Here is a 24,928-nt window from a genome sequence, read left to right as displayed (position 1 = left end):
TGATAATACCGTTTTCACTAAGTTTATCTCAAAACAACATTTGGCTGTTTCTAAAAATCATGTTTGTCTTCAAGGATGAGTATATGCCATCACTGAGAATAGTGAAACAAACAAAGGAAGACATAGGCACCAAAAAAGATACAAATTTATTGGCGTAGTGGAATATAGTTAGCCCTAAAGGTTATTACTTAGAGGGAGGGAAACTTATTTTGATGAGTTTAGTTCAGTACATTTACTTTACAAATCAATACGGTTACCCTATAATTAGTAATTTTGTGTTGTGATTTGGGGAGGATAATGAAATTTAGAAACTCAATGCTTGATCATAAAAATACATTTCTGAGTAATTTTGCTAGTAGTGATAATGCCCAGATCCCATTGATAAGTATCATGAACTGCTGCTGACTTACTCAGGTCAAGAACCTTTCATTTCATGTCTCTGAGCTTCCTCATAGCACATAAGACAGCATATATCCTGTTCCACTTTGTGTACCATCATTAATTAAAGCACACATGTCTGCCATCACTGAGGTCTTTACATTTCATACCGTCAATGAAAACACATCCATCTCATTGTCATGGACAGCTTTCCATGTTTTCTAGCTCTCACACCTGTGAGTACTTCATCTCCATTGTCCACTGTCATCATGAATACCTTTACTTGAACACTATAACAAAAATCTGAATTTGAATTGTTGAATAAGAGAAAAAAGTACTATGACCTAGTAGTAAAAATATTTTTTACCAGGGTTATTAGAATACTTAAGGTCAACCTTGATTATGGGTTTGCTAGTTCTGTGTTTTGCATTTACTAAAATGGTGAATAAAACATCGTTTCTGTGTCTGTACATTGCCACCCATATATGCACTGAATGTTTTCTTGCAAGCCTTGATTGTCTAAAAACTTTTTTATCTTTTGCAAATAAAATTCCAAAGGAAGAAACACTTAACAAAGAAGTTTTCTTTCATAAATGTTATGATTTGAGTATAACAAGCCATATTGAATTCATTGGGTTTTTGGTAATAGATTTCATAATACATCATAAATGTAAGTAATATGATGACTAATGGGTCAAGTAAAGTTGGAACATTTTAAATGAGAAAAGAGCTGGAACAGTTTTCAGGAAACTTTTCCAGTTGATGTTCGGTCCCCCACAAGGTGTGCATTAACATAAACTTATGGGAATCACCTCTGGGGCTTGAATTCCCTCTCTGATTTCATTATTACAATATGATTCTTTTCCTTTCACTATTAAGTCATCCTCTAAGATGATAGGAGCATAAAATAAGTATAATTTATTTGCATTTGTCTAATCTTTTAACTTAATACTCATGCCATCATTCTGTTTCCTGGTAGCTATTCAGAAAGTTTTGAAGGGTGATTAGACTCTAATAATTGGTAGGCATGGGCTTACTTAAAGATACAGAGTATGTTCTGAAAAAGGTGAGAAATTAGATGTGGCAGAGAAATAGATGACTCAGCTGGGAGATTTTCTATTACTGCTTATTCCTAAAATCAAAACTTTGAAAGTAATCCATTTATTAAGTTCAATGAAGATTATAACACAATTTTAAACTCTTAAACATAAGAATCTGATAATAATTGGAATAAAATTTACAGTAACAGTCTGTGCCTGGTTCCCTATCCAGTTATATTTCCAGTTCGTGAAAACGTTATTCTTTGTAGCTCCCACTGTTTCTCTGTTGAATAAAACTGTTCTAGTCAGTTTCTTTAATGTTTGTATCTTAATGATCAGATTAATATTTTTTATCAATTTTTTAAAAGTATCAAAAACAGAAAAAGTGGAATGCTCAATTTTTACTTTCATTTTTTAAGTCAAAAAATACCAGGCACTATTGTTACATATTTTTTTTCTGTTTGTAAAAATAATCTTCCTCTCATTATTAGACTGAAAATATTTGCAATGAAGACTAATTTTTGACCAAACAACTGGCTAGATCAAGGATGTGAAAGTTCAGAGAAACATGTTGATGTACTTTATATGACAATAAAGGGTACTGTTTCACTTGTGATGCTTCTCATTCTGGTGCCTGCCTCCTGTCTCTTGGTGGACCTGGTACTTTTGAAAGGAATCCCTAGTATAACAATATACCCTAATTTTAACTCTGCTCTTTTGGTTGTTGGCCTATCATCTTGTCCGACTTGCCCAGATGGGAGTGCCATAGCCACTCTGTTCACACATAGCACAAAATGTGTTTGCAAGTAATGTGGCTCAGCAGTGTCTCTGTGTGGTTCAGTCCCTCCAGGGAGAGGGACTTTGTGGCTTTCTAGCATACATCTTGTACAGAGGTTGCACTGTATGCACTGTATGGAAACAAATATACAAAAAACATTTGAAAATAAATTAAATGTCTTAAATAACAGTTTGTTTCTTATTTAACATTAACATAATCATGTGAGTCTAGGAGATTGAGGCTGCAGTGAGCGAGCATAGTGCCACTGCACTCCAGCTTAGGCAGCAGAGCAAGACTCTGTCTTAAGAAATAAATAAGTTAATATAGCAACTGTTTGGGACTACATACAGCTCTACCAGATTTTCAGACTTTCTAAAAACTTTCATCAACTGTTGCTCAGTGCCCGAGAGGTTGTGTTTGTAATCCTAAATTACTAAATTTAAGGTCATCAAAAGAATGAAGTTTTGATACACAAATAAGTTTTGACATAACCTTATAGGAAAGGTAGATCTAGTGACCAAGTGTCCAAATCCACTGCTCTGAGAAAGGGTCATCCAGAAACCAGCACCACAAAAAGTTAACATTAAAAATTTATTGTTCAAATTCACAAAACAAAATAAATATATAAAAGATTTAAATAAACTTTTCAAATTAAGTTTTTTAAATAATTCTGCAGCATTTTTATGTTGCTGAAGTTATTAAAGTTTAAAACCTCACTAAGACTTTTGGGACAATGTAGGAGAGACAGAGATCCAAGATTGCTTCAGATTATCTTGTTCCTGAAATATTTAGTCCTGTTCGGGCATGGTGACTCACACCAGCGCTTTGGAATGCCAAGACAGGCGATTCCTTGAGGCCAGGAGTTTGAGACCAGCCTAGCCAACATGGCAAAACACCATTCTACTAAAAATATAAAAAATTAGACAGGCATGGTGGCACATGCATGTACTCCCAACTTCTTGGGAGGCTGAGGCATGAGAATTGCTTGAACCTGAGAGGCGGAGGTTGTTATAGTGAGCCAAGACCACGCCACTGTACTCCAGCCTGGGCAACAGAGCAAGACTGTCTCAAAATAAATAAATAAAATATTTAGTCCTGGTTGTTATATATGTGTATTAGTGATCTAATAGAGATTCATGACTCTTACAAAATAAAACAAGACAGGCAACTGTAATTAATTATTGATTTGCCATCTCTATTTTGAGGTCTGCTATATTTGTATTGAATAAATATTGTGGACGCCCCTTCATGTTGCCTTGGGAAGTAGATCTTTCTGATTTCAGACTATTCAAAGATGTTTGGTAGAATAAGGTCAATAATATAATTCAAATAGTTTCACAGTTGAAATTCACCACTATGGTCATATTTATATTATTTTTTCTGAATTATAAGAATTCAAACTGTAATGATAAAAAAGAACTTTATTTTAAAATTTATTTTGTAATATGAGCAAAGTTATGTGAAAGAATATATTAATTTTCCTAATTTAACTACTTTGTAACATGCCAAATTGACCTGTGGTTTTGAATTTTGCAAATTTGACTGACTCTGGGTATTAAAGTTTCTAAATTTTATCTGTACAACCTTTGGAATTAATAGGATCAGGAATGGTCCTATGACATTTCTAACATTTAGTAATAGCATTCCAGCTTTCTCACTTTCTGCAGAAGGGTAAAGGGTTCACCATAAATGTTATACTACCATGTTGGAGGGACTGTGGAGAGTAGAAAGGAAACGTGAAAAACTTATGGGCTTCCCCTGTGTATAAGAGCCATGGGCCATTCAGTTCCTTTAGTCTTTTGAAAGATACACATGAGGATAAAGACCAATGAAATGGGGTGGGAAAACTATTGTGTCACCCATATGACAAAGTCATTGAAATAATTTAAAAATTAATATGCAGTAAAATTGACTGTGATATACAGTTCTATGAATTTATAAAGAAAAATGGTTTATTTGACTCACAATCATGGATGGCTAGACAGTTCTAGATTGGACATCAGCATCTGGTAAGGGACTTAGGCTGCTTCCACTCATGGTGGAAGGTGAAGGGGAGCTGGCCTATGCAGAGATCACATGTTGGGAGACAAAGTGGGGGTGGAGGACTGCCATGCTCTTTTTAACAACCAACTCTCATGATACCTAACATGGTAAGAACACTGTATGGAAACAAATATACAATATACTCACCCTGAGGGAAGACATACTCCTTGCTAAACACTTCCCACCAGGCCCAACCTCCCAACACCACCACACTAGAGATTAAATTTCAACATGAGATTTTGTGGGGACAAACAAACCACACCTAAACCATAGTACGAATATGTTCTGTAATCCTCAAAAAGCCCTTCCTGGCACTCCTTTATACTTACACTCTCACTCAAACCCTAACCCTTGACAACCACTGCTCTTCATCATTTTTAGTATTTTTCTTATTTATTTTACCTTTTTGAGAATGTCATACAAATGGAATCATATGGCATGTAACCTTTTGAGACTTTTTTTTTCACTCATGTACTGCTTTTGAGATTGATTCAAGTCATTGCATGTATGAGCAGTCCGTTCTTTTTTATTGCTGAGTGCTATTCCATTATTTGGATGTACCACATTTTAATAATTCATCCACCGAAGGACAGCTAAGCTGTTTCCAATTTTGGTGATTATGGATAGCACTATTATAACATTTGTATAAGTTGTGTGAATATAAGTTTTTGTTCCTCTATAGTGAGATACCTAGGTGTGGGATTGCTGGGTTATATAAGTCACATAAGAAACTGCTAAAATGTTTTTCAGAGTGTCTGTATCCTTTGGCATTCCCAACAGTGATATATGAGAGTCCTGTGGCTCTGTGTCCTCTCCAGCACTTTATATTGACAGTATTTTTTATTTTAGCCATTCTAATAGGTATCTCATTGCCATTTAAATCTGCCCTTCTCTAATGACTAATGATGTTGAACATTTTTGTACAGTCTGTGCTTATCTGCTATTCATATATCCTGTTTGGTGAACTGTCCAAGTCTTTCACTGATTTAAAAATTAGATTATTTTCTCATTGCTGAGTTGTAATACTTCTTTATGGCTTTTTTTTTAATATAAGTCTTTTGTCAGATATGTAATTTGCAGATATTTTGTCCCAGTACATAGCTTCTCTTTTCATTCTCTTAATACTACCCTTTACGAAGGAAAAGTTTTTAATTTTGGTGAAGTCCAACTTATACATTTTTAAAATAAGTTATGCTTTTTTGGTATCACGTATAAGAACTCTAGGACTTGAAGATTTTCTCCTATGTTATCTTCTTTAAGAGCTTTCTAGTTTTATGTTTTATATTTAAATTCAGGATTCATTTTGAGTTAATTTTTGTATACAGTATGAATTTAAGGTCCTTTTTTGTATACAGATGTTCAACACCATCTGTAAACTACCTTTCTCCATTGAATTGTTTTTTGCATTTATTTTAAAAAGCAACTAATAATAATTGTTTGGACCCTATTTCTGGACACTTTTCTGTTCCACTGAGGTACATATATATTCCTTCTGCAGAACTATGCTGTCTCGATCATAATCGCTGATAGTAAGTCTTAAAATCAGGTAGTTTGAGTCCTCCAATGTTGTTATTCTTTCTCAAAAATGTTTCAGTTATTCTAGTTTATTTGCTTTACAATGTAAATTTTAGAAGCAGCTTCTCTATGTTTAAAATAAATATTTCTGGGATTATAATTGGGATTGTGTGAAATCTACAGATCAATCTGGGAGAAATTGGTATCTTTATTATGTTGGCTGCCCTCCAGTTCATGAATATGGCATGTTATGGTATGTCTCTATTTATGTAGATCTTTTAAAATTTATTATCAACATTTTGTAGTTTTCAGCATGCAGATCCTCTGACTGTTTGATTAGATTTATACCTGTGTTCCTATTATTTGGATATGTTTTAAATACTATCATTTATTTTAAGGCTTTTTTGTTTTCCAGCTGCACATTGTTAGTTTGTAGAAACTGAATTGATTTTTGTGTGATGATCTTGTTGCCAAACTCACTTATTAATTCTAGGGGCTTTTCTGTAGATTCTTGTTGAGTTTTCTGCATGGTCAATTATGTCATTTGTAAATAGGCATTGTTTTATTTTTTTATTTATGCCCTTTTTTTCTTTTCTTGTGGCACTGTCTGTGATTTCCAACACTATGTTGAATATAAGTAGTAAGAATGGACATCCTTGCCTTGTTTCTGTTCTTCGGGGGAAAGTATTCACTTCCTCATAATTATGATGTTAGCTGTAGGTTTTTCATATATATCCCTTATCAGGTTAAGTTTCCCTCTATTGATAGTTTGCCTAGAGTTATTATGATAGATATTGAATTTTTCAAAAAACTTTTCTGTATCAATTGATACTCTTTGTTATTGTTGTAAACTGTTCATATTTTTTACATTGATTCATCCAGGCTTCTAGTCCTAGAACAAACCCTATTTTGTTGTGGTTGTTCTGTATGCTGATGGATTTGATTTGCTAACTTTTTTGAGGATTTTTATGTCTCTTCTTGAGCAATATCCCTGTATATTGTTTTCTTATTCTTTTTTTTTTTTTTTTTTTTGAGACAGAGTTTTGCTCTTGTTACCCAGGCTGGAGTGCAATGGCGCGATCTTGGCTCACCGCAACCTCCGCCTCCTGGGTTCAGGCAATTCTCCTGCCTCAGCCTCCTGAGTAGCTGGGATTACAGGCACGCGCCACCATGCCCAGCTAATGTTTTGTATTTTTAGTAGAGATGGGGTTTCACCATGTTGACCAGGTTGGTCTCGATCTTTTGACCTCGTGATCCACCCGCCTCAGCCTCCCAAAGTGCTGGGATTACAGGCGTGAGCCACCGTGCCCGGCCTGTATATTGTTTTTTATACTGTCTCTGTCAACTTTTGGTATCAGCAATTATGGTCTTAAAAAATTAATTAAGAAGTATTCTCTCCTCTTCTGTTTTATGGAGGACAGGGAAATGAAGAAAAGAAAGAAGGAAAACAATAGATTTCCATAGTCCCTCTCAGCTTTAGGAGCCTCCTTCACACTCCTTGAAGCCAGAAACAGAGGGCTTCTCCTTGTTCTCTATCTCCACATGATATCCGTGTCTGAGCTTTGGGCTGCCATTAGTCTAGGATCAGGGGTTAGAGGAGGAAAAATTAGAAACTCATCACCATTTTGGTATTGTTTTAAATTCTAGTCTTGTTCCTCAATCTACCTGTTACCATACACTTTACAGAATTTTCAAATAGTTGCTCTGTGTAGGTTTTATAGCTGGTTTTTTTGTTGGTTTTTTTTTTTGGCCAGATTTTGTAGCTGCATTCAGTGGAAGAGACAGGTTCCATCATAGCTAGAGTGCTGAAACAATGTTTAAAAAGAAGGAGTAGGCAACTAACATCATTAGATGTTTTTAAGATATATTCGATATTTTTCCTTTGGGGGGAGAGATAAACAAAACTTGAACAGATATACCTAGGTCTTGAAACTTCATTTTAATTGCTTTTCAAACTGGAAATGCCATGTGGGCAAATGTGCATGTGGAATTTGTATTGCTTTTCTATTGATGCATAACAAATTACAACAAATGTAGCAACACAAATTTATCATCTCACAATTCTACAGCCAGAAGTCTAGGTCAGTTCAGCTAGTTGTCTGTTCAGGGTCTCACCAAAATCAGGCTGCCAGTTGGCCTGGGTTCTAATCTAGAGACTCCTGGAAAGAATATACTTTCAAACTCATTCCAATTATTTGCATAATCTAGTTCCTTGTGGCTTTAATACTGAGGTTTCTAGTTCCTTATTAGCTGTTGTCCAAGGGTTGCCTTAAGCCCTAGGGACCACCCATTCATTCTCTTTGTCTCCCCTAACTGTGTATTTTCAAATAGCCTATCTTCAAACTAATTCTTTCTTCACTTGATCAATTCTGCTATTAAGAGACTCTGATGCATTCTTCAGTATGTCAGTTGCATTTTTCAACTCCAGAATTTTTGCTTCTTTTAAATTATTTCAATCTCTTTATTGTATTTATCTGATAGGATCTGAATTCCTTCTCTGCATTGGTTTGAATTTTGCTGAGTTTCCTCAAAACAACTATTTTGAATTCTCTGTCTGAAAGAAAGATCACATATCTGTCTCTCCAGGATTGGTCCCTGGTACTTTAATTAGTTCATTTGGTGAGGTCACATTTTCCTGGATGGTTTTCATGCTTGTGGATGTTCATCAGTGTCTGGGCATTGGATAGTTAGGTATTTATTATAGTCTTCATGGTCTGGGCTTGTTTGTGCCTGTCTTTCTTAAGAAGGCTTTCCAGGGATACAAAGAGACTTGGGTGTTGTGATCTAAGTTATTAGTCACTGTAGCCAAATCTGCATTAGGGGGCACCCCAAGCCCAGTAATTCTGTGGCTCTTGCGTACTCACAGTGGTGCCACCTTGGTGGTCTTGGATGAGATCCAGAAGAATTCTTTGGATTACCAAGCAGAGACTCTTGTTCTCTTTCCTTACTTTCTCCCAAACAAACAGTCTCTCTGTCCTGAGCTGCCTGGAGCTAAGGAAGGTAACACAAGCTCTGTGGCCACCACAATGCTGGTAGCCACTGTGTTGCGTCATACCTGAAGCCAGCACAGCACTGGGCCTCACCCAAGACGCATAATACCTCCTGCCTGGCTATCGCCTGTGTTCACTCAAGGCCCTAGTAGGGCTCTATAACCTGCCAGACTTGTGTCCTTCCCTACAGGGCAGTGAGATTTCTCTGGTCCCAGGTACGTCCAGAGATGCTGTCCAGAAGCCAGGGCCTGGAGTCAGAAACCTTAGGAATCTACATGGTATTCCATTCTACTAAGGATAAGCTGACACTCAAGCAACAACAACAAAAGAAGTACTTCCCACTCTTCCCTCCCTTTTCCACAAACAGTGGAGTCTCTTCCCATGGCAACCACCATCCCAGGCCTGCAGTGAGCACTGCCTGGCTACCACAGATGTTTCCACAAGGCCCAAGGGCTCTTCAGTCAGCTTGTGGTGAATGCTGCCAGGCCTGAGACTCTTCTCAAGGCAGTCAGCTCCACTCTGGCTCAGGGCAGGCCCCGAAATGAAATGCTATTCAAGAACCAAGGCCTGGTATTGGGAATCCATAGAAACCACTTGGTGTTCTTTCCCACTATGGCCTAGCTGGTACCTAAGCTGCAAGGCAAACTCCCCTTTACTTTTCTCTCTCCTTTTCTTAAGCAGGAGTCCCTCCCTGTAGCCACCATAGCTGGGAATGTGCTGGGTCACAATTCAAACCAGCATATCTTTGAGTGTTTCACCCAAGCCCTGTGGTGAGTATTGCCTGGGTACTGCTGCTAATTATTTAAGGCCTAAGGGCTCTTTAGTCAGCAGGTGATGAATCCTTCAAGCACTGGGTCTCCTTAAGGCACAGGTTCCCTTCTGGCCCAAAATGTTTCTACAAATGTCATCTGGGAGCTAGGGCCTAGAATGGAGGCCTCAGGACTCCGCCTGGTGTCTCATCCTGCTGTGAATGATCTGGTATCCAAGCTGCAAGACAAAATCCCCTTTACTCTCCCTCTACTCTCCCAGAGCTGTGAGCTGTGCTGAATTGGAGGATGGGTGCCACAAGCACTTCCTTAGCTGGCCCATCTGGTATCTGACTGGATTATATGACCCCCCAGGTTCACTGGCTCCTACCCCAGCACTGAACCAGGACTTGCCCCAGAATTGCAGTTCTTATGGCCTAGACTGCCCTTCACATTTATTTACGACCCCAGAGTACTTTAGCCTGCAGTGGCAAGATTTGTCATAACTCAGATTCTGCCCACAGATGGTTCTCCTGTGGCTAGGGCTGGTCTAAATGCTCCCTACATGGGCACCAGCTGAGCTCTGCCTGGTATTGATTTCCATTGTAATAGGGTAGCGTGAGTTCCAATGCCAACTCCCACAATCACTGTGCTCTCCCTCCCGAAAATGCACAGATTCTCTGTGAGACACAGCCACCCTTGGCGGGTGTGGGGGATGGAGGAGGACGGGCATTGGCAGTTCAAGACTGTCTTTCCTACCCTCTTCAGTATTTCTTTCAGTGATACTCAGTTAAAAACAGGTACTGATTGCTTACCTGATTTTTGGTTCTTACTGAGATCCTTTTTTTAATGGATAATTGTTCATTTTGGTGTTGCTGTGGCAGGTTTCTATTCAGCCATCTTGCTCTGCCTCCCTCCTGGCCTAGCCTTGTGAATCAACTTCTTGGAGAAAATGCTGAAGTAGTATCCTGCTGATTAGACTGGTAAAGAAAGGGTATATTAGATAAAGGGAGCAATAAGAACAAGGCCTAGTTACATAACAGCAAGAATTGAGGGAAGCGGGCTCTGCAATCTCAGGTATTTCTGGAACTGTAAAGCATGAGGAGGTAAGCAATGGCCACAGATAAGGAAAGGCAAGAACTTTCTTTTTCCTTCTGAGGAGCTTGGTCTTTTCTTTCTTAGGTAAGGAGGAGTCAATAAAGGGTTTTGAGTAGGAGTGAGCCACTCAGGATTGCATTTAAAACAAATTATTTGGAAATTAGTCTGTGGAGACTGTATTAAATCTAAAGGCAATTGGTCTGGATAGGGGACCCATTTAGGAGGCTTTATAATAACTGAATCATATCAAAGACATGGTGGAGGAAAATAGGGAGTGGATGGAATTTTGGAGAGAAGCGGGTTGGAATCAAGCAATGTTTGAGAACTAAAATTGACAGAACTAAATCAGTTTTTGGCTTGGGACCAGAGAAAGAGGGAATGAAATGAGGAGTCAAAAAGTCAGATTTCTGACTAAAGCCACTTGGTAGATTATAGAGCCATTATCTAAGACAGGGAATACAGCATGTCTGAGAGGAGTTAATGGATTGTTTGAATAAATGAACGTGATGAGCCTGTGAGAGTTCATCAGAAAATGGTGACAGACTTGTATTTATTCATATTTTCTTCATTACGTCATTAAACATTGCGGGGGCCATAGGCTTTTGGCCCCCTAAAGGTTATCTGAAAAACTGAAATGTAGCAAATTGATTAATAGAAAAGCCATACAAATTTATTTAATGTGTATACATGGGAGCCTTCAGAGTGAACACCCAGCATCTCAATGAGGTACGGAAGCTTATAAACCAGCTCGAGGTCACAGAAAGAAGGCTTGATCCCGCTAAAACATGTTATGGGAAGGGATGGAACAGCAATTCTATTGAGGGGGCAATAAATGATTACTAGGGAGAATGACTGGACCGCAGAACAGAGAATAACTTGTAAATATTTATATGTATAACTTAAATGACCTTGGGACAGTCTCTTTCTTGAAAAAGGATCTATTCAGGTGTCATTATATTTTTGGCCCTCTTCCCTGTAAAGGACAATGAGATAACAGAGGGGAACAAGAACAATTGTTCTCTTTTCATCTTTATACAGATAATGGAAATGTCTCTTCTAGTACTTGTTGACCTCTTAAGAGTTTTTAATGTAAAATACTCATCACACCTGGGAACCATATTTTGAGATGAAATGTTTTTACTTCCTTCAGCATTCATTTAGTACTTCCTGTAGACCAAACAGTAGTTTAGGTAGAATATGAAAATATAGGACAGTCCAGAGCTCACAGTTCACTGAACTGTGATAGATACCTAAGCGGGTAACTACAAAAATAATATAAATAGGTGCCTGATCATGGCAAAATGCACAGGATATTCTGAAGGTAATGATGAGAGGCACCTCACATCAACAAAGGTCAAGAAGAACATCCTGGCAAAAGTGGCACAAGGTCTGAGTCTCAAAAATAAAGTTAGAGCTTGGCACAGTGGTGCACACTTGAAGTCCCAGCTACTTGAGAGGCTGGGGTATGAGGATTACTTGAGCCTAGGAGTTTGAGGCCAACCTGGGCAATATAATGAGATGCAACCTATGGAAAAAAGAGAAAAGCAAGTAGCCAGAGTTATAAACAGGTTTTTTTTTTTTTTTCTGTGTCCCTGGGACCACAATGGTACCTGAGACATGAGGGTAGTATCAGCAGCTTCAGTATTTACCTCTCTATGGATGCTTTGCCAGTCTGCAGTCAGGGAAATGGATTCCTTAGGTTCAGCAGTTGGTTTATGTGGATATTTGGGCATCCTCCTGGGTAGGTTACTAAAGTGTTTCTACCAGATGAGTGCTTCTGACCCTTCTTTAGGTTTTCATTTTATAAACCCAAGAAAAAGCAGACAGCTTCAGGATCCAACATTGGAATCTTCTTTCTACTTTAGTTATGTTTTTCTATTCTATTGATCATTTGTTAAAATTGCTCTCCTTTTTTTGTTGTTAAAGGTATTATATTTTGTAAGGCCACAGAATTTGGAAGCCCATATACAGGGATGCAAAGGCAAATGTGTGGGTCATTTTAGTCATCCAATTTATCTAAAATATTTTTCCCACCAGCCTCTTCCACAACCCAAATTCTACAAGTCAAAAATAATGATGTCTTTCAACAAATGTTGCTGAAATAACTAGATAGCCACATACAAAAGAATGAAGTTGAACCCCTACCTCATACCATATACACACAAATGTTAATTCAGGAAAGATCATAGGTCTACACATAAGGGATAATACTGCAAAACTCTTAAAAGAAGACATAGGTGTAAATCTTTGTGAACTTGGGTTAAACAATGGTTTCTTAGTATGACACCAAAAACAGGAGCAAAATAACAAACATATTGGACTTTGCAAAAATGAAACTATTTTATGCTGCAAAAAAGTAAAGATAATCTACAGAATGGGAGAAAATAGTTGCAAATCATATATCTGATATGATATTTGCAAATCATATGTGATATATCTGATATGTATAAATCATATATCTCTATATATGAAAATATAATAGTCTCCCTCCCTCCCTCCCTTCCTCCCTTCCTTCCTTCCTTCCTCCCTCCCTTCCTTCCTTTCCTCTCTTTCTCTTCCTGTTTCCTTTTACTTGCTGATTTTATGCAAAGGGCTAGCATTCGCATCGATCTTTTTTCAGGTTTAATCCTTATTTTAATAAAGTTTTCAAGCAAAAAGTAAAAAAAAAGAAAAAAGAAAATATAATAGTCTTATAATTTGTATCCAAAATATAAAAAAGAACTCCTACAATAATAAAAGGATAAATAATCAAATTTTAAAATGAGCAAAGGGTTTGAAAAGACATTTATCCAACAATATATACAGTAAATAAGCACATGAAAAAAGGCCAAACATAATTAGTAGTTAGGGAAATACAAATCAAAATCACAATGAGATACTCCTTCACACCCACTAGGAAGGCTGCAATGAAATATATCTTTGCAGTCCCACTGCTAGGTATATATTTCAGAAAATTAAAAGGCAAATTTGCACGCACATATTCATAGCAGCATTATTCATAATCGCTAAAAAGTGGAAACAACCCAAATGTTCATTAAGTGATAACAGATAAGAAGATTGTGGTATATGCTTATGTTCGGGTACTATTCAGCCGCAAAATGGAATGAAGTATTGATACATTGATACATGGATGAACCTTGGAAGCGTTATGCTATATGAAGGAAACCAGACACCAAAGATCACATATTATATGATTCCATGTAGAGACAGAAAGAAAATTAGTGGTTTCTTGGGGCTGAAGGGGAGAATGAGTGAGGAGTGATTGCTAAGTAGTATGGGAGAGTGTGTGTGTGTGTGTGTGTGTGTGTCGATTATAATCTTCTGGGATGAGACGGTGGTTGCATAACTGTATATACTAAAAACAAATAGTATGCTTTTAATAGGTAATTTTATGGCATATGAATTATATGTCAATAAGGTGTCTTTTAAATATAATTTATTTGAATTCAGGTGTTTTTCCTTTTTAAAAACATGGGGAGAAAGGAATGTTTTAGTATTTTGTGCAGGTGACTCAAGTGTCTGACCCTTTCCAGTGCACACGTAGTAGCTAGAAGCAAGACTCAGAGTTTTGCTAGGCCTGACAAGAAAACACAATGTCCCAGCAAGAGGGAACTAAACTTACAAAAGATGGGACCCTGAGAGAGCCTTGGTATCCAGGAGCGAACCCAAAGATCCCGACTCTGAGGAAAGTGAGAAGGGGCCATGCTCATGAAGATGGAGAATATTAAGTATGAGTGAAGGCGTAATCAATCATGAAGCCTTGATGAGAACTTCTGGGTAGTCTTGGTGATCTTGCTTGTCTCACCTGTGCCAACATCCTGCTGTGGAGGAGTGGGGCGAATGTTCCATTTGGCTGCTGCACTCCCGTACACCCTGTGTACCGTTCCTTCAGAGGCCATCACCTCGGCTGTTGGGCTTTGAGGCCTGATTGCCCACGCACAGTGGCAAGAGTGCCATGGGCCACTGCAGTGGATTTTGTGGTCATGGGACCTCAGTGCCTTCCTGTGCACAGATGGCACCCTTTGCACCTATCTGCGATGACTTGATAGTAGAGAAGTCCCTCGGGTCCTTCAAGGACAAAAACAAAAAACTTGTTATACAGGCTTATTCCAGGTATACTGCCCCACCCACCCCACAGACATGGTGGTGAAGAAGTCCCTCTGGCAGAGGTAGCTGGATAAGCTGAAGCACTACTGCTGTGGCTTCCACCTGCTGTGGAGCCACACCAAGATGGCGGTGCGCATGCTCTGGCACATCCTTGCCAGCCACACCCTGACCAGCCAGGAGCGCAAGCAGTTTCTACGGATCTGCACCACCCCCTTTTGCTTGGTGTGGTTCCTCATGTTTGTGGTGGTCCAGTTCATGGAGTTCCTGCCGCCCATGACCTTGAGGTTCTTCCCCAACATGCCATCATTCACATTTGAGACCCAGTTCATCAAGGAGGAGAGGCTGAAGAAGGAAGTTCAGGTCAACCTGGAGCTGGCGAAGTTCCTCCAGGACACCATCAAGAAGAGGGTCTTGAAGAACCAGGCAGCCAAGGGCAGTGCCACCAGACTACTCTGTTTTTTCAGAAGATCTGGGAGATGGGGGAGAGACCCAGCAATGAAGAAATCGTGCGTTTTTTCAAATTATTTGAGAATAAGCTGACCCTGGACAACCTGTCATGGCCACAGCTGATGGCACTGTGCATACTGCTGGAGCTGCGGTCCGTTGACACCAACAACTTCTGTGCTTCCAGCTCACCATGCAGCTCTGTTCCATAAAGGCCAACGGCAAGCCGATATCTAAGGAGGGGTGGACAGCCTGAATGTCAAGTAGCTGCAGGCAGCGTGTGGGGAGGGAGGCATGTGAGTTATATGTCAATGTCAGTTGTCATCTGTTCAGCATCAGCTGAAGCAGTGGCTGGACCTGCACCTGCATCAAAAGATCCCCATATCTCTCCTCATCCTGTCCCAGGCTATGTACCTTCTAGACACCATCTCGCCAGCCAACCAGCTCAAGTCCATACTGCAGTCCCTCCCAGAGACTGTGGCAAAGGAAGCACAGGTGAAAGCAGCCGAGATAGAGGGTGAGTGGGTAGACAACAAGGCCAAGCCGGAGGCCATGCTGTAGGAGGAGGAAGCTGTCCAGCAGGAGCACCACAAGAAGGAGCTGCAGAAGTGCTCGGAGGTGGAAAAGGATGTCAAGCCTGAAGGTATGGAAGCCACTCCTCAAAGGCCAGGGGCCTCACTGCAGCCAGAAGTGCTTGATGCAGTCCTGTGGTCAGAGACCCTGAAGGACGCTGCCCCACTGCTAGAGAGCTCTAACGAGGAAGAAATAGCTAAGAAGGAAATAGGCATCCTCAGCAATGCCTGCTGTAAGCTCAAGGAGCAGAAGTTGCTCATCGAGGAGAAGATGGAGCTGGAGCTGCTGAAGGAGGACATGCAGGACTACAGCAAGGACTTGCAAGAGATGAAGAAGGAACTTTCAAACACCAGTAAAGAAACTTATGTAGAAGAATCTAAAGCCAGCAAGATACTGACCAACAGGGTGCAGCAGATGATCAGGCAGATGGAGGACTTGATCTTGCACCTGGAGATGGGCCAGCAGCTGGAAACTGGGCCTGGCCTAGGGCATGCCTCAGGGGAGAACACCATCACTGTCACTGAGCTCATCAGCACCACACTGTGAAGCAAGTCAGGCAGTCCAGAAAACAAGCTCACTAGCCTGGCCAAAGCACTCGATGAAGACAAGAATGGCAAAGGCAGCACTGACAACCTTGTCAGCGTGATTGAGTTTGTAGACAAAGATGATGTAGAGATGTTTGTAGGCAAAGATGTTTGTAGACATCTCTACCAGCCAGGTGCCTGAAATTGTAGCAAACTTAGAGAAAGAGAAGATGGAGGAGAAGGCAGAGAAAGAGCCTGCAGAGGTGAAAAGCTAGAGCTGCTAGCCTAGGCACCCGCCTTCCTGCTCCCCGACTGCCCTGGTGAGGGCCGTGAGAGCAATTGCTTTGAGGTGATTTTCAGTGGCTCATGTAATTCTTTGGCTAGAATGGATCAGAGACTTCCATAATCAAGTAAATTTTAATTTTCATCATTCCATGGAAATTCATTCAGTCTAGAATCCTGGAACCCTTCCACAGACTCATGATGGATCCACCCTATGGTGTGGTGTGGTGCAGCTGCCACAGCCGCCTCACTCCAGAGACTACCGGGCCAGGCTGGGGCAGAAAGGTGCCCCGTCATGTGTGTCTGCCTGTCTTGGCTGCCTTGTCCCCAGGGAAGAGAATGAAGACATCATGGACTCTGCCCACACAGAGATGTCAGCTTTGCCCACCCTCAGAGACTCAGGAGACACAGCCCAGCCTCCTCAGGGCTGAAGATGCCTGCATTCGTCTGTGAGCCTTGATTTCTAGATATTGGTGTCAATAGATCTGTCTTCCTTCACACACACAAAAAGAATATTATATATGATTTATAACTTAATAATATGCCTAATGACTTTGCTATTCCTAGCTTCATTTGGGGTTATATCTTCTGTTACATCCTCAAGCTCTGATGAAATGAGCACTTGTTAGGGTCACTTACGCTCAAACATTCATCATATACATATATATGTAAGACACATTGTGCCAAGCACTGAGTTACAGAGATGTGTGGCATGCTCTGTCTTAATGTTGCTTATAGTCTTTTGTCTTTTTGATAATATGAATAGAAGGAGGTGATTTTAGATGAAATAAGAAGGTTAAAAACAATATGGCTCGTTTTTGTGTCAGGTAAGTAAGATACAAAGAAGGACAACATCTGGTATATGGTACATATAAAATGGACTACAGATTTAAAGAAATATAAGTCTACCAGTGTTACATTGGGCAAGGTATTTGACCTTTTATCAATGCAGAGTGTAGGGAAAGCTACAGGGACTCTTCTGGTTTGCAACAGGTCATAACGGGGAAACACATTTTCTGCATAAATGATTGGAGAATGGTAGGGAAGGCTACTTCAGCCAGAAACTTGGATAAATATTTATTAATAATACCATTATTTGTGCCAAACATTGTTCTGGGTAGTAAGGAAAGCCCTTTTTTTTTGGAAGAAAGGCTAGTTTCAGATAAGTAACAAACTAAAGAAACTGCTTCATTGTGCCTTGGAGTGTTAGGGCAGAGTGGAAATGGACAGCCTTAATATCCTTGTATCAGGGCCACACATAGATATCAAGGCTGTCACAAGGATTGGCCAGGAATGTAGGCAAGTATGTAGTCCAAGGAGAATTCTCCTTCAGGTAACAACATGGAAAGAATCGTTAAGTGATGAGTAAGAGATATATCATGTTCTGGTTATCCTAATGAGCCCATAATATGGAGCTTGGGACACTTAAATAGGAGCTTGACATACTTAAATAGAGCTTGACAGAGAAGTAAAGGCTTATATTCAATAAGAAAGCTTCAATAATTGTTTTCTCTTTTTTACTTCTATAGCAGATGTCAATTTGGATATATCAAAGCCTTTGAAAGCAAACCTGAGTTTCACCAAACTGGATCAGATAAATCTTTTTTTAAAGAAGATTAGAAATGCACACAGTTCAGCCCATAGTGAAGAGACTTCAGCCCTGCCCAACACCATGGTGAATAAGGATGATCTTCCAGTCTCCAAATATTACTGTGGAAAGTTGTCTAAACCCAAAGTTTATGGTGATGGAGTACAAAAGATTTCAGTTCAGGAAAACATATGGAGAGCTGTTTCCTGCTTTCAAAAAATTTCTGTTCAAACTACTCAGATTGTGATCTCCATGGAAACTGTCCCCCATCCTAGTAAACCATGCCTGTTGGCATCTCTTTCAAACCTCAGTGGAAGCCTTAGTGTCAAAGCAGCACAAAAAGTACCTGGTAAGTCACAGAAAAGGAGAGGGGGTGAGTCAGAACAAGCAGTATGATTTGTTAACATCTGAAAATGCATTATTTTCAAGATTTATATTATGTAGAAGTTAAAAGTTGTAAAGGCCATTAGAGATGAAGACATTTCTGTTTTGTGATCTTATTTTTAGATACAATTTTAGAACAAATCCTTTAAGTGTAGATATTTCAATGTCTAAACAGAAATGTTTCTGTCCTCCTCTTGAGGCATGTTCTCATAGCTATCTTGAAAACTGTTAATTGCTAAATTTCCTTTTACCTAAAACAGCTATAGCGGAACAACAATATATGTTTTATGAACCATTAGAATAGTGGTTCTCAAAGTGTGACCTCAGGACTAGCAGCATCAGCATCACCTGGGAAATTGTTAATTCTCAGACCCCACCCATGATTTACTGAATCCAAAACTCTGGGCATGGAGCCCTGAAATCTGTGCTTCAGCAAGCCCCACAGGTGATTCTGATGCACAGCATTAAGTCACTGGTAACTGTTTACTTAAAAAAGAAAAGTCACTGTGGTGGCAGATATGCTACACAAAGTATAACAGAAGCCAGGGTCCAACTTTGCAAGAATGCTACTGAGGCATTTTATCAGGCAGCCACACCTGGCAAGGAAAAGCTGTGCTTCTGTGCCTAGCCTAGCAAAGGGAGGTACAGACCCTGAAAACTGAGTGTCATTGATGGGAGGAGAGGTGAGAAATCAACCAGCAGTGACATCTACATTTTCCTCCTCTGTTACCATGACTAAATTCTTATATACTTTTTCAAAAAGAGTGGGCAGAAGGATTGTAAGGAGGGGAAGAGGAAAGGCAAGACACAGGTGGGAAATAGCAGTTTTCAATCACAGAAACTGCTTCTGTAAAATTTCAGGGCACAGGGCCAGAAAGTTTGCTCTGAAAGTAAATGTAGCAAAAGGGAACCATGTCTTTTCCCACTTTAATTTGTGGAGGGAAATAGGGGATTGGGGATAGTGCAGGGGATAAAGCAAGTCCTTATATGCAACTTAGTTGCTTATCAAAAAGTAATTAAATGGCAGCTGCAGACTAACTGTAACTTAGTTCCATATAGCCAGTTTGGGCTCAGTAGTTAAAAGAGAAAGGAAAAGTTTTATAGTTGAGAAGTGTGAATTTTAGGCCAAAACAGATGATTTATTTCTTTCTCACCAGAAATATTTGTGACCAAGCCAACTAAAAGCTCTGTGTTTTTTTTTTTAATTGTCTTAAAAGTTATAAGTGAAAAAGGTAAGGTCCATGGGACATGAAAGACTATGAAATACTGGAGTATCTGATGTATCCACAAATAAACTGCAACCCAGACAACACTGGGCCTATTCCCATGCCTTTCCAGTTGTTCCTCAGTCATAGCAGGGAAGGGTTAAGACTCAAACAAAATGGAAGAATTTAAACATACTGTACTCACTTCTAGGTCCTTTTTTTTTCATCCTCATTGCTTTTTTATTAATTTGATACTCATATTTTATCCATGTTTAATGATGTCTGTCTTTGGTAAACATCTCTACAATATTAAGAAATCCTTCTCTCACTAAGCTGTACAAATTAGTAAACTCTAGTTTTGGAACTTGTTTTTTTCCCCTTTATATAAGAAAAACAACATACCCTTAATCCTTTTACAATTATGTTCTTAAATCTAGTTAAACACAAAAATGGCAACTACAGCTTTGACTAAACATACTTTATACAACTCTAACATGCAGTGTCCAGCAAATATTTTAAAGTAATTATTTCCATCAAATCAAATCTCAGTTGAGGTTAGCTACTTAATAGGAACAATTTTGTTATGAGACTATAATAAACACCAAAATATATTTTAACTGCAGTTTTTTTCTTTTTGCATACTCAAACAGTTTAGGATAACAAGTTTAGCAAAATAATAATAAACTGCAATTACATGAAATAAGATTATATTAACTTCTAGTTATAAGGACTGATTTCTCTGGAAATTGTGATTAAGAGATTTGTACATATTTTTCAAAAAAATTATTTTAACTGTATTTTTATAATAAAACATTATTTAAGCTTTGAACATTAATTTCATTTTATAGTCAGATGTCTTTAAAATTCATGCTTTGCAATTTGGATAAAATACATGTAAACATATATTCGAAGTATAATTTTGGTAGGTGGTAAAAAACTATCCACCTCCAAAAAGCAAATATACTCGCATAAAAGCCCCCTACCAGTAGTCATATTTCTTTTTGCAGTTTTCAAGTGACATTGTTCTACATTCAACCGAAATTATTTATACTCTAGTATATTTTTGAGCTCAATGAAGTTAATGTCAGATTTTTATAGTTTGAATCTAATACAGAAATGCTTAACTGTGTCTTTGATTTTACAGTTTATATAACTGTTGTGACCATCTGTAGCAGCTGCACTTTTCAGAATTATTTGCTGAACCAAATTGAGCACAGTGACAAAAGTAGTCATCTCAGATGTACTATTAAACAGAAGGAAAAAGGAGCATTGCCTTGGTACAGTATAGCCATCTGCTGTACAGATGTTATTGTATAGAATGACTTCAGATAAAATAATTGTAGAAAATTTTCATTAAAACCTCAACAATTTGCACTTGTTTATGCGAATCTGCATAACTCCCCAATGAGACAACACACTTGGGGTTTCTTTGGTTCTCACTCACTTTCTCTTTGATCCTTTTTGATGTGCTGACTTTAATAAACACAGTCAAAAACACTGTGCAAAAACATCATGGAAAAAACTACAAAGGAACAATTATAGCAACAGAAACTACTCTAATCCCTAACTTACGCAAGCTATTTTTAGTGAAGTATTTTTTTAACACTCTTTATGTGACAGTGTTATATAAACAGGGTAAAACAGTCCTTTCCAGATGAGTTTTAATTTAGGAGCTGAAATAGATTTGTAATGCTAGAGGAATCTTATGTGCTAAGTAATATTTAGAGAAACACCGTTGAGAATATGTTTTAGGTATGTTTTCTTATTTTTCAAAAGTAGAAAAATATTTGAGTTCACCTAATGATTATATTTTTTATCATCTAAACTGTCATAAGCTTGTAGGAAGTGTATATGAAAGGAAATAATATGATCGAAAGGCATAAGTTAATTTTTCTCCCCTAAACATTCTCAATACATTTAAATAATCTGTGCTTTTATATTTATTTACTGATTTTTAAAACTAAATATTTACAAATTATTGACTGAAGCAGTTAAAGGAATTATCACTTGGAATGAAGCAAAATGGTTAAATATTTTCTACTTTACAAAAAATATCTACTAGTTCTTTTTAGCCTCCTGCATTATTCTTTGACCCTAAACTGTGGGAGTTTTGTGGGATTTGATTTTTTTTTTAAATTCTACTCTGCATATACTGGTGTAGCAGTGACTTACAATAACCTGACCCTTACTTCTGTTAGAATACTTACGTTATCTCATGAATCTTTTGTAAAATGACCCAAAAGTTCTGATTTCAGTAGATGTAATACCTATATTTTTAAGGTTGGTATATAATACAGCTGAAAATGCTATGATTGTATTAAAAGTACAACTCCTTTAGAAATTATATTTTAAAATATTTTAAAGCAAAATATTTCTTTTGCTATTCATTAAATTTATTCCATTCTTACAGTATTTTCTTAAAAAAATAGCTTTCACTTACATGTACGTACAACACAATCTTTTTTGCCATTTGAAGTATGTAGCTATAAATTGTGAACTGGCAGTGTAGCACTTTCCAGGGGCAGGGTGGAGAGTGAGCTACAGACTTTAGCTCCCCTTGTCAGAGTAAATTATGGCTCTATTTGGGCGGCACTCCTTAGATTTCGACAAGCAAACACAGTTCAGAGCTGTGAAATAGCTGTACTTTAGGCTGCCTTGCTCTTTCTTGGGGGCACTTAGATTGGCAGCCTCTGTGTATGTAGATAAGGAAAAGGAAAATAGAACATGAGCGAGTTAGATGAAACAAAAGATTGGGGGAAGAACCTTAATAAGGTCATCTTGGCTGGCATTTTAGTCAAAATTCGGAAGAATTTAGACAGATCCCCTGCCATAAGGACTTGGGTGACTTTTCACCCAAGCCAAAAAACAGTGAGTTGAACTCCTTCTAGTTAAAGGGCTATGGCTTATGCAACTTTCACTACCCCACCTCTGTCATCCAGATGTACTTATCTTTTTGAATAAACAGAAGTAGAGAGAGAGCATACCACATTATTTTTCACATATACAAAATGCCTCTTCTAACATTCACTGAATTCAGGACCAATAACATGTAAGGAACCTAAAGTTCCTTTTCATGTACTGAAAAGTGAAACCAGGTCATTAACTGATAAAAAGTAGAGCTCCAGCTTTTCATTCTATAGTTAGCTGGATCTCCTAAGGAAAATCTTATAAAGCGTTGTCATAATCTTTGGATACTGCAGAGATGTAAGTTAGCCTAAGGGGAACTTTAAATTAGATATGACTACCTAAAATCATATCATGCAATAACCAGCCAATTACAACATCCCAAAGTCTTTTGTTACTTTTAAAGAAATAACATCTCTGTCCAATGCCTGAACAATAGGAAATGAGTTCTTTGACAGTTAAATCCAGAGGGCAAACTTAACTTTTAAGCAGCCACTGAGGATTGAAGTGGAAGTACAGCTTGTAGACAGCTATACAAATCACTAACAACTCTTAGTGAATATTGGGTGTGGGCATCAGGGTCCTGTCATTTTTGACAGTATGTCCCAAGTAGCTTAAACCCAACACTCAAGGAAAGGTGGAGACCTCATTGGGTCTGTAACATCTGGGATTTTATTTGTCATTTTGGCGTACCCCACAAGTGCAAAAGAAAGAGTAAAAGGGGATTATCTTGACAATGAAATGAGTTACTGAATCTTGTGGTAATGAAAAGCAGAAGAATTCTAATGCCTTTCTATAGTCCCTGAGGTAGAGGTGCATTTATAGTTTTGCAGAAGTAAAATGTAGGCCGGAAGAACAGATGGCCTAGAGTCCATGAAACATGACACCTCCCCCTCCCAGGACTGAATACCACTATTAATACTGGTCAGATTTCCCCCATTACTTTATAACAAGGTTCAAAGTTGCTACTGATAAACTGACATGTATTTTTTTTTACCCTTAAATTATCTGTAGATTACTGATAATTTTTGACTATGATATATTTCTGTGTATCCTGGTGAACCTTGAGGCATTCAACAAAAAATAGAAGAGGAATTTATAAAAATTGGATGGGAAATAAGGAGAACAAGTAAAATTATCTTAACGTTTTTCAAAATAATATCCCATATTATTTTTCTAATATGATGAGAATAAAAACCATAAATGTATGAGATACTATAATTCTCCTGTCCTCCTCTTAGAAATTATATACAGTGGAGAAGACATCTCAACATACAAATTATATTATCTTTGCTGAAACTGTTATGTGATTAGATAGACTAGACATTATTAAATAACACTACCTCAGAAAAGATCTTTTTCACACCCTGAAGAAGAGAGATTAAAAATTATGACTGTTTGACATTGTTAAAAAACACTAGTAGATTTGTGCTGCTCAGCTGTATTTACATAGTCATTTAATGTTTTGTTTAGCCAAATTATGTAAATACAATATTCTACATCTTTTATTTTGGGATAGATATTCATTGTCCTGTGATAAAGAGCTTGTACATCTCTTAAAACGTTCTTTATGTACATTTTTTGTCTGTGTGCTATGTGGTTGTGATAGCTGTTTTGGATTCCAAAGGAAAGCCTTTAAAATACATAGGATAGTAACTTCAGAGATATAGAAGATAGCCACTAAGTTGAGTTTCTAGTGTATGTATTTCAAAGCTGCACAAAAATGAAAGTTATCTAATAAGCAATAAACTTAGGATATCAGAGCGATCTCATGTGCTGTGGTGTAGTGAACATGATGTACCTGCCCAGCCTTTCGTAGAGGGAGATGAGCTCATTTCAGAGAGATAACCATCTCTGACTTTTTCTTCTGATTCATCACTGACCTGAACTCCATTTGAACCTTGTTAGACAAAAAAACAAGCAGAATTCCTGGCCCAAACTATAAAATATAATTAAGCCCTTTTGAAATGATGTGTAAAAGAACATTGCTGTACCCCCACTTACAACCACCACCACCACCACCGCAACCAATAAAGTTAAATCAAGCACTGCCTGTAATGGATTAAAATAATAAATGTTCCTGGATTTCAGTGTTTGAAGTACTTGAAGAAAACAGGCTCCCAGCAGCCGGGGTAGCTGAATGCAAGAGAGACATTTATTAATGACGAGTTCAAGGATTTGGCCTGTTTAAGATCATTACTTTCTGTTTACCGTGTGTTACACATCCCTTGTATTTTTACACAGCCCACATGTGTCCACATGCAATAATGAAAAGCTTTTTCCCAACAAAAGAATTGTTAATTGTGTAAATACAGTTCTCTTGGGGAAT

General features: G+C 38.2%; 1 protein-coding gene across 15 annotated transcripts in view; it reads left to right on the top strand.

Annotated features, from left to right (window-relative positions):
- VPS13B (vacuolar protein sorting 13 homolog B) overlaps positions 1-24,928 on the top strand; it is an 822,207-nt gene that overhangs the window by 643,164 nt on the left and 154,115 nt on the right. For 12 of the 15 annotated variants that reach the window (XR_013528186.1, XR_013528188.1, XM_017965662.4 and 9 more), the window contains one exon: positions 18,048-18,455. Coding sequence is in view for 12 of the 15 variants with exons in the window: in XM_017965662.4 (XP_017821151.4) it covers positions 18,048-18,455 (408 nt within the window). In the remaining 3 variants the exon portion in view is untranslated. The remainder of the gene's footprint in view (positions 1-18,047; positions 18,456-24,928) is intronic. The other 3 variants (XR_013528187.1, XM_054246376.2, XM_078353469.1) reach the window with 1 other exon arrangement.

This window comes from Callithrix jacchus, chromosome 16, assembly GCF_049354715.1.
Source record: "Callithrix jacchus isolate 240 chromosome 16, calJac240_pri, whole genome shotgun sequence".
Taxonomy (NCBI): Eukaryota; Metazoa; Chordata; class Mammalia; order Primates; family Cebidae; genus Callithrix; species Callithrix jacchus.
Note: the sequence above shows the minus strand (reverse complement) of the source record. Positions and strands in the feature narration are given on the sequence as shown.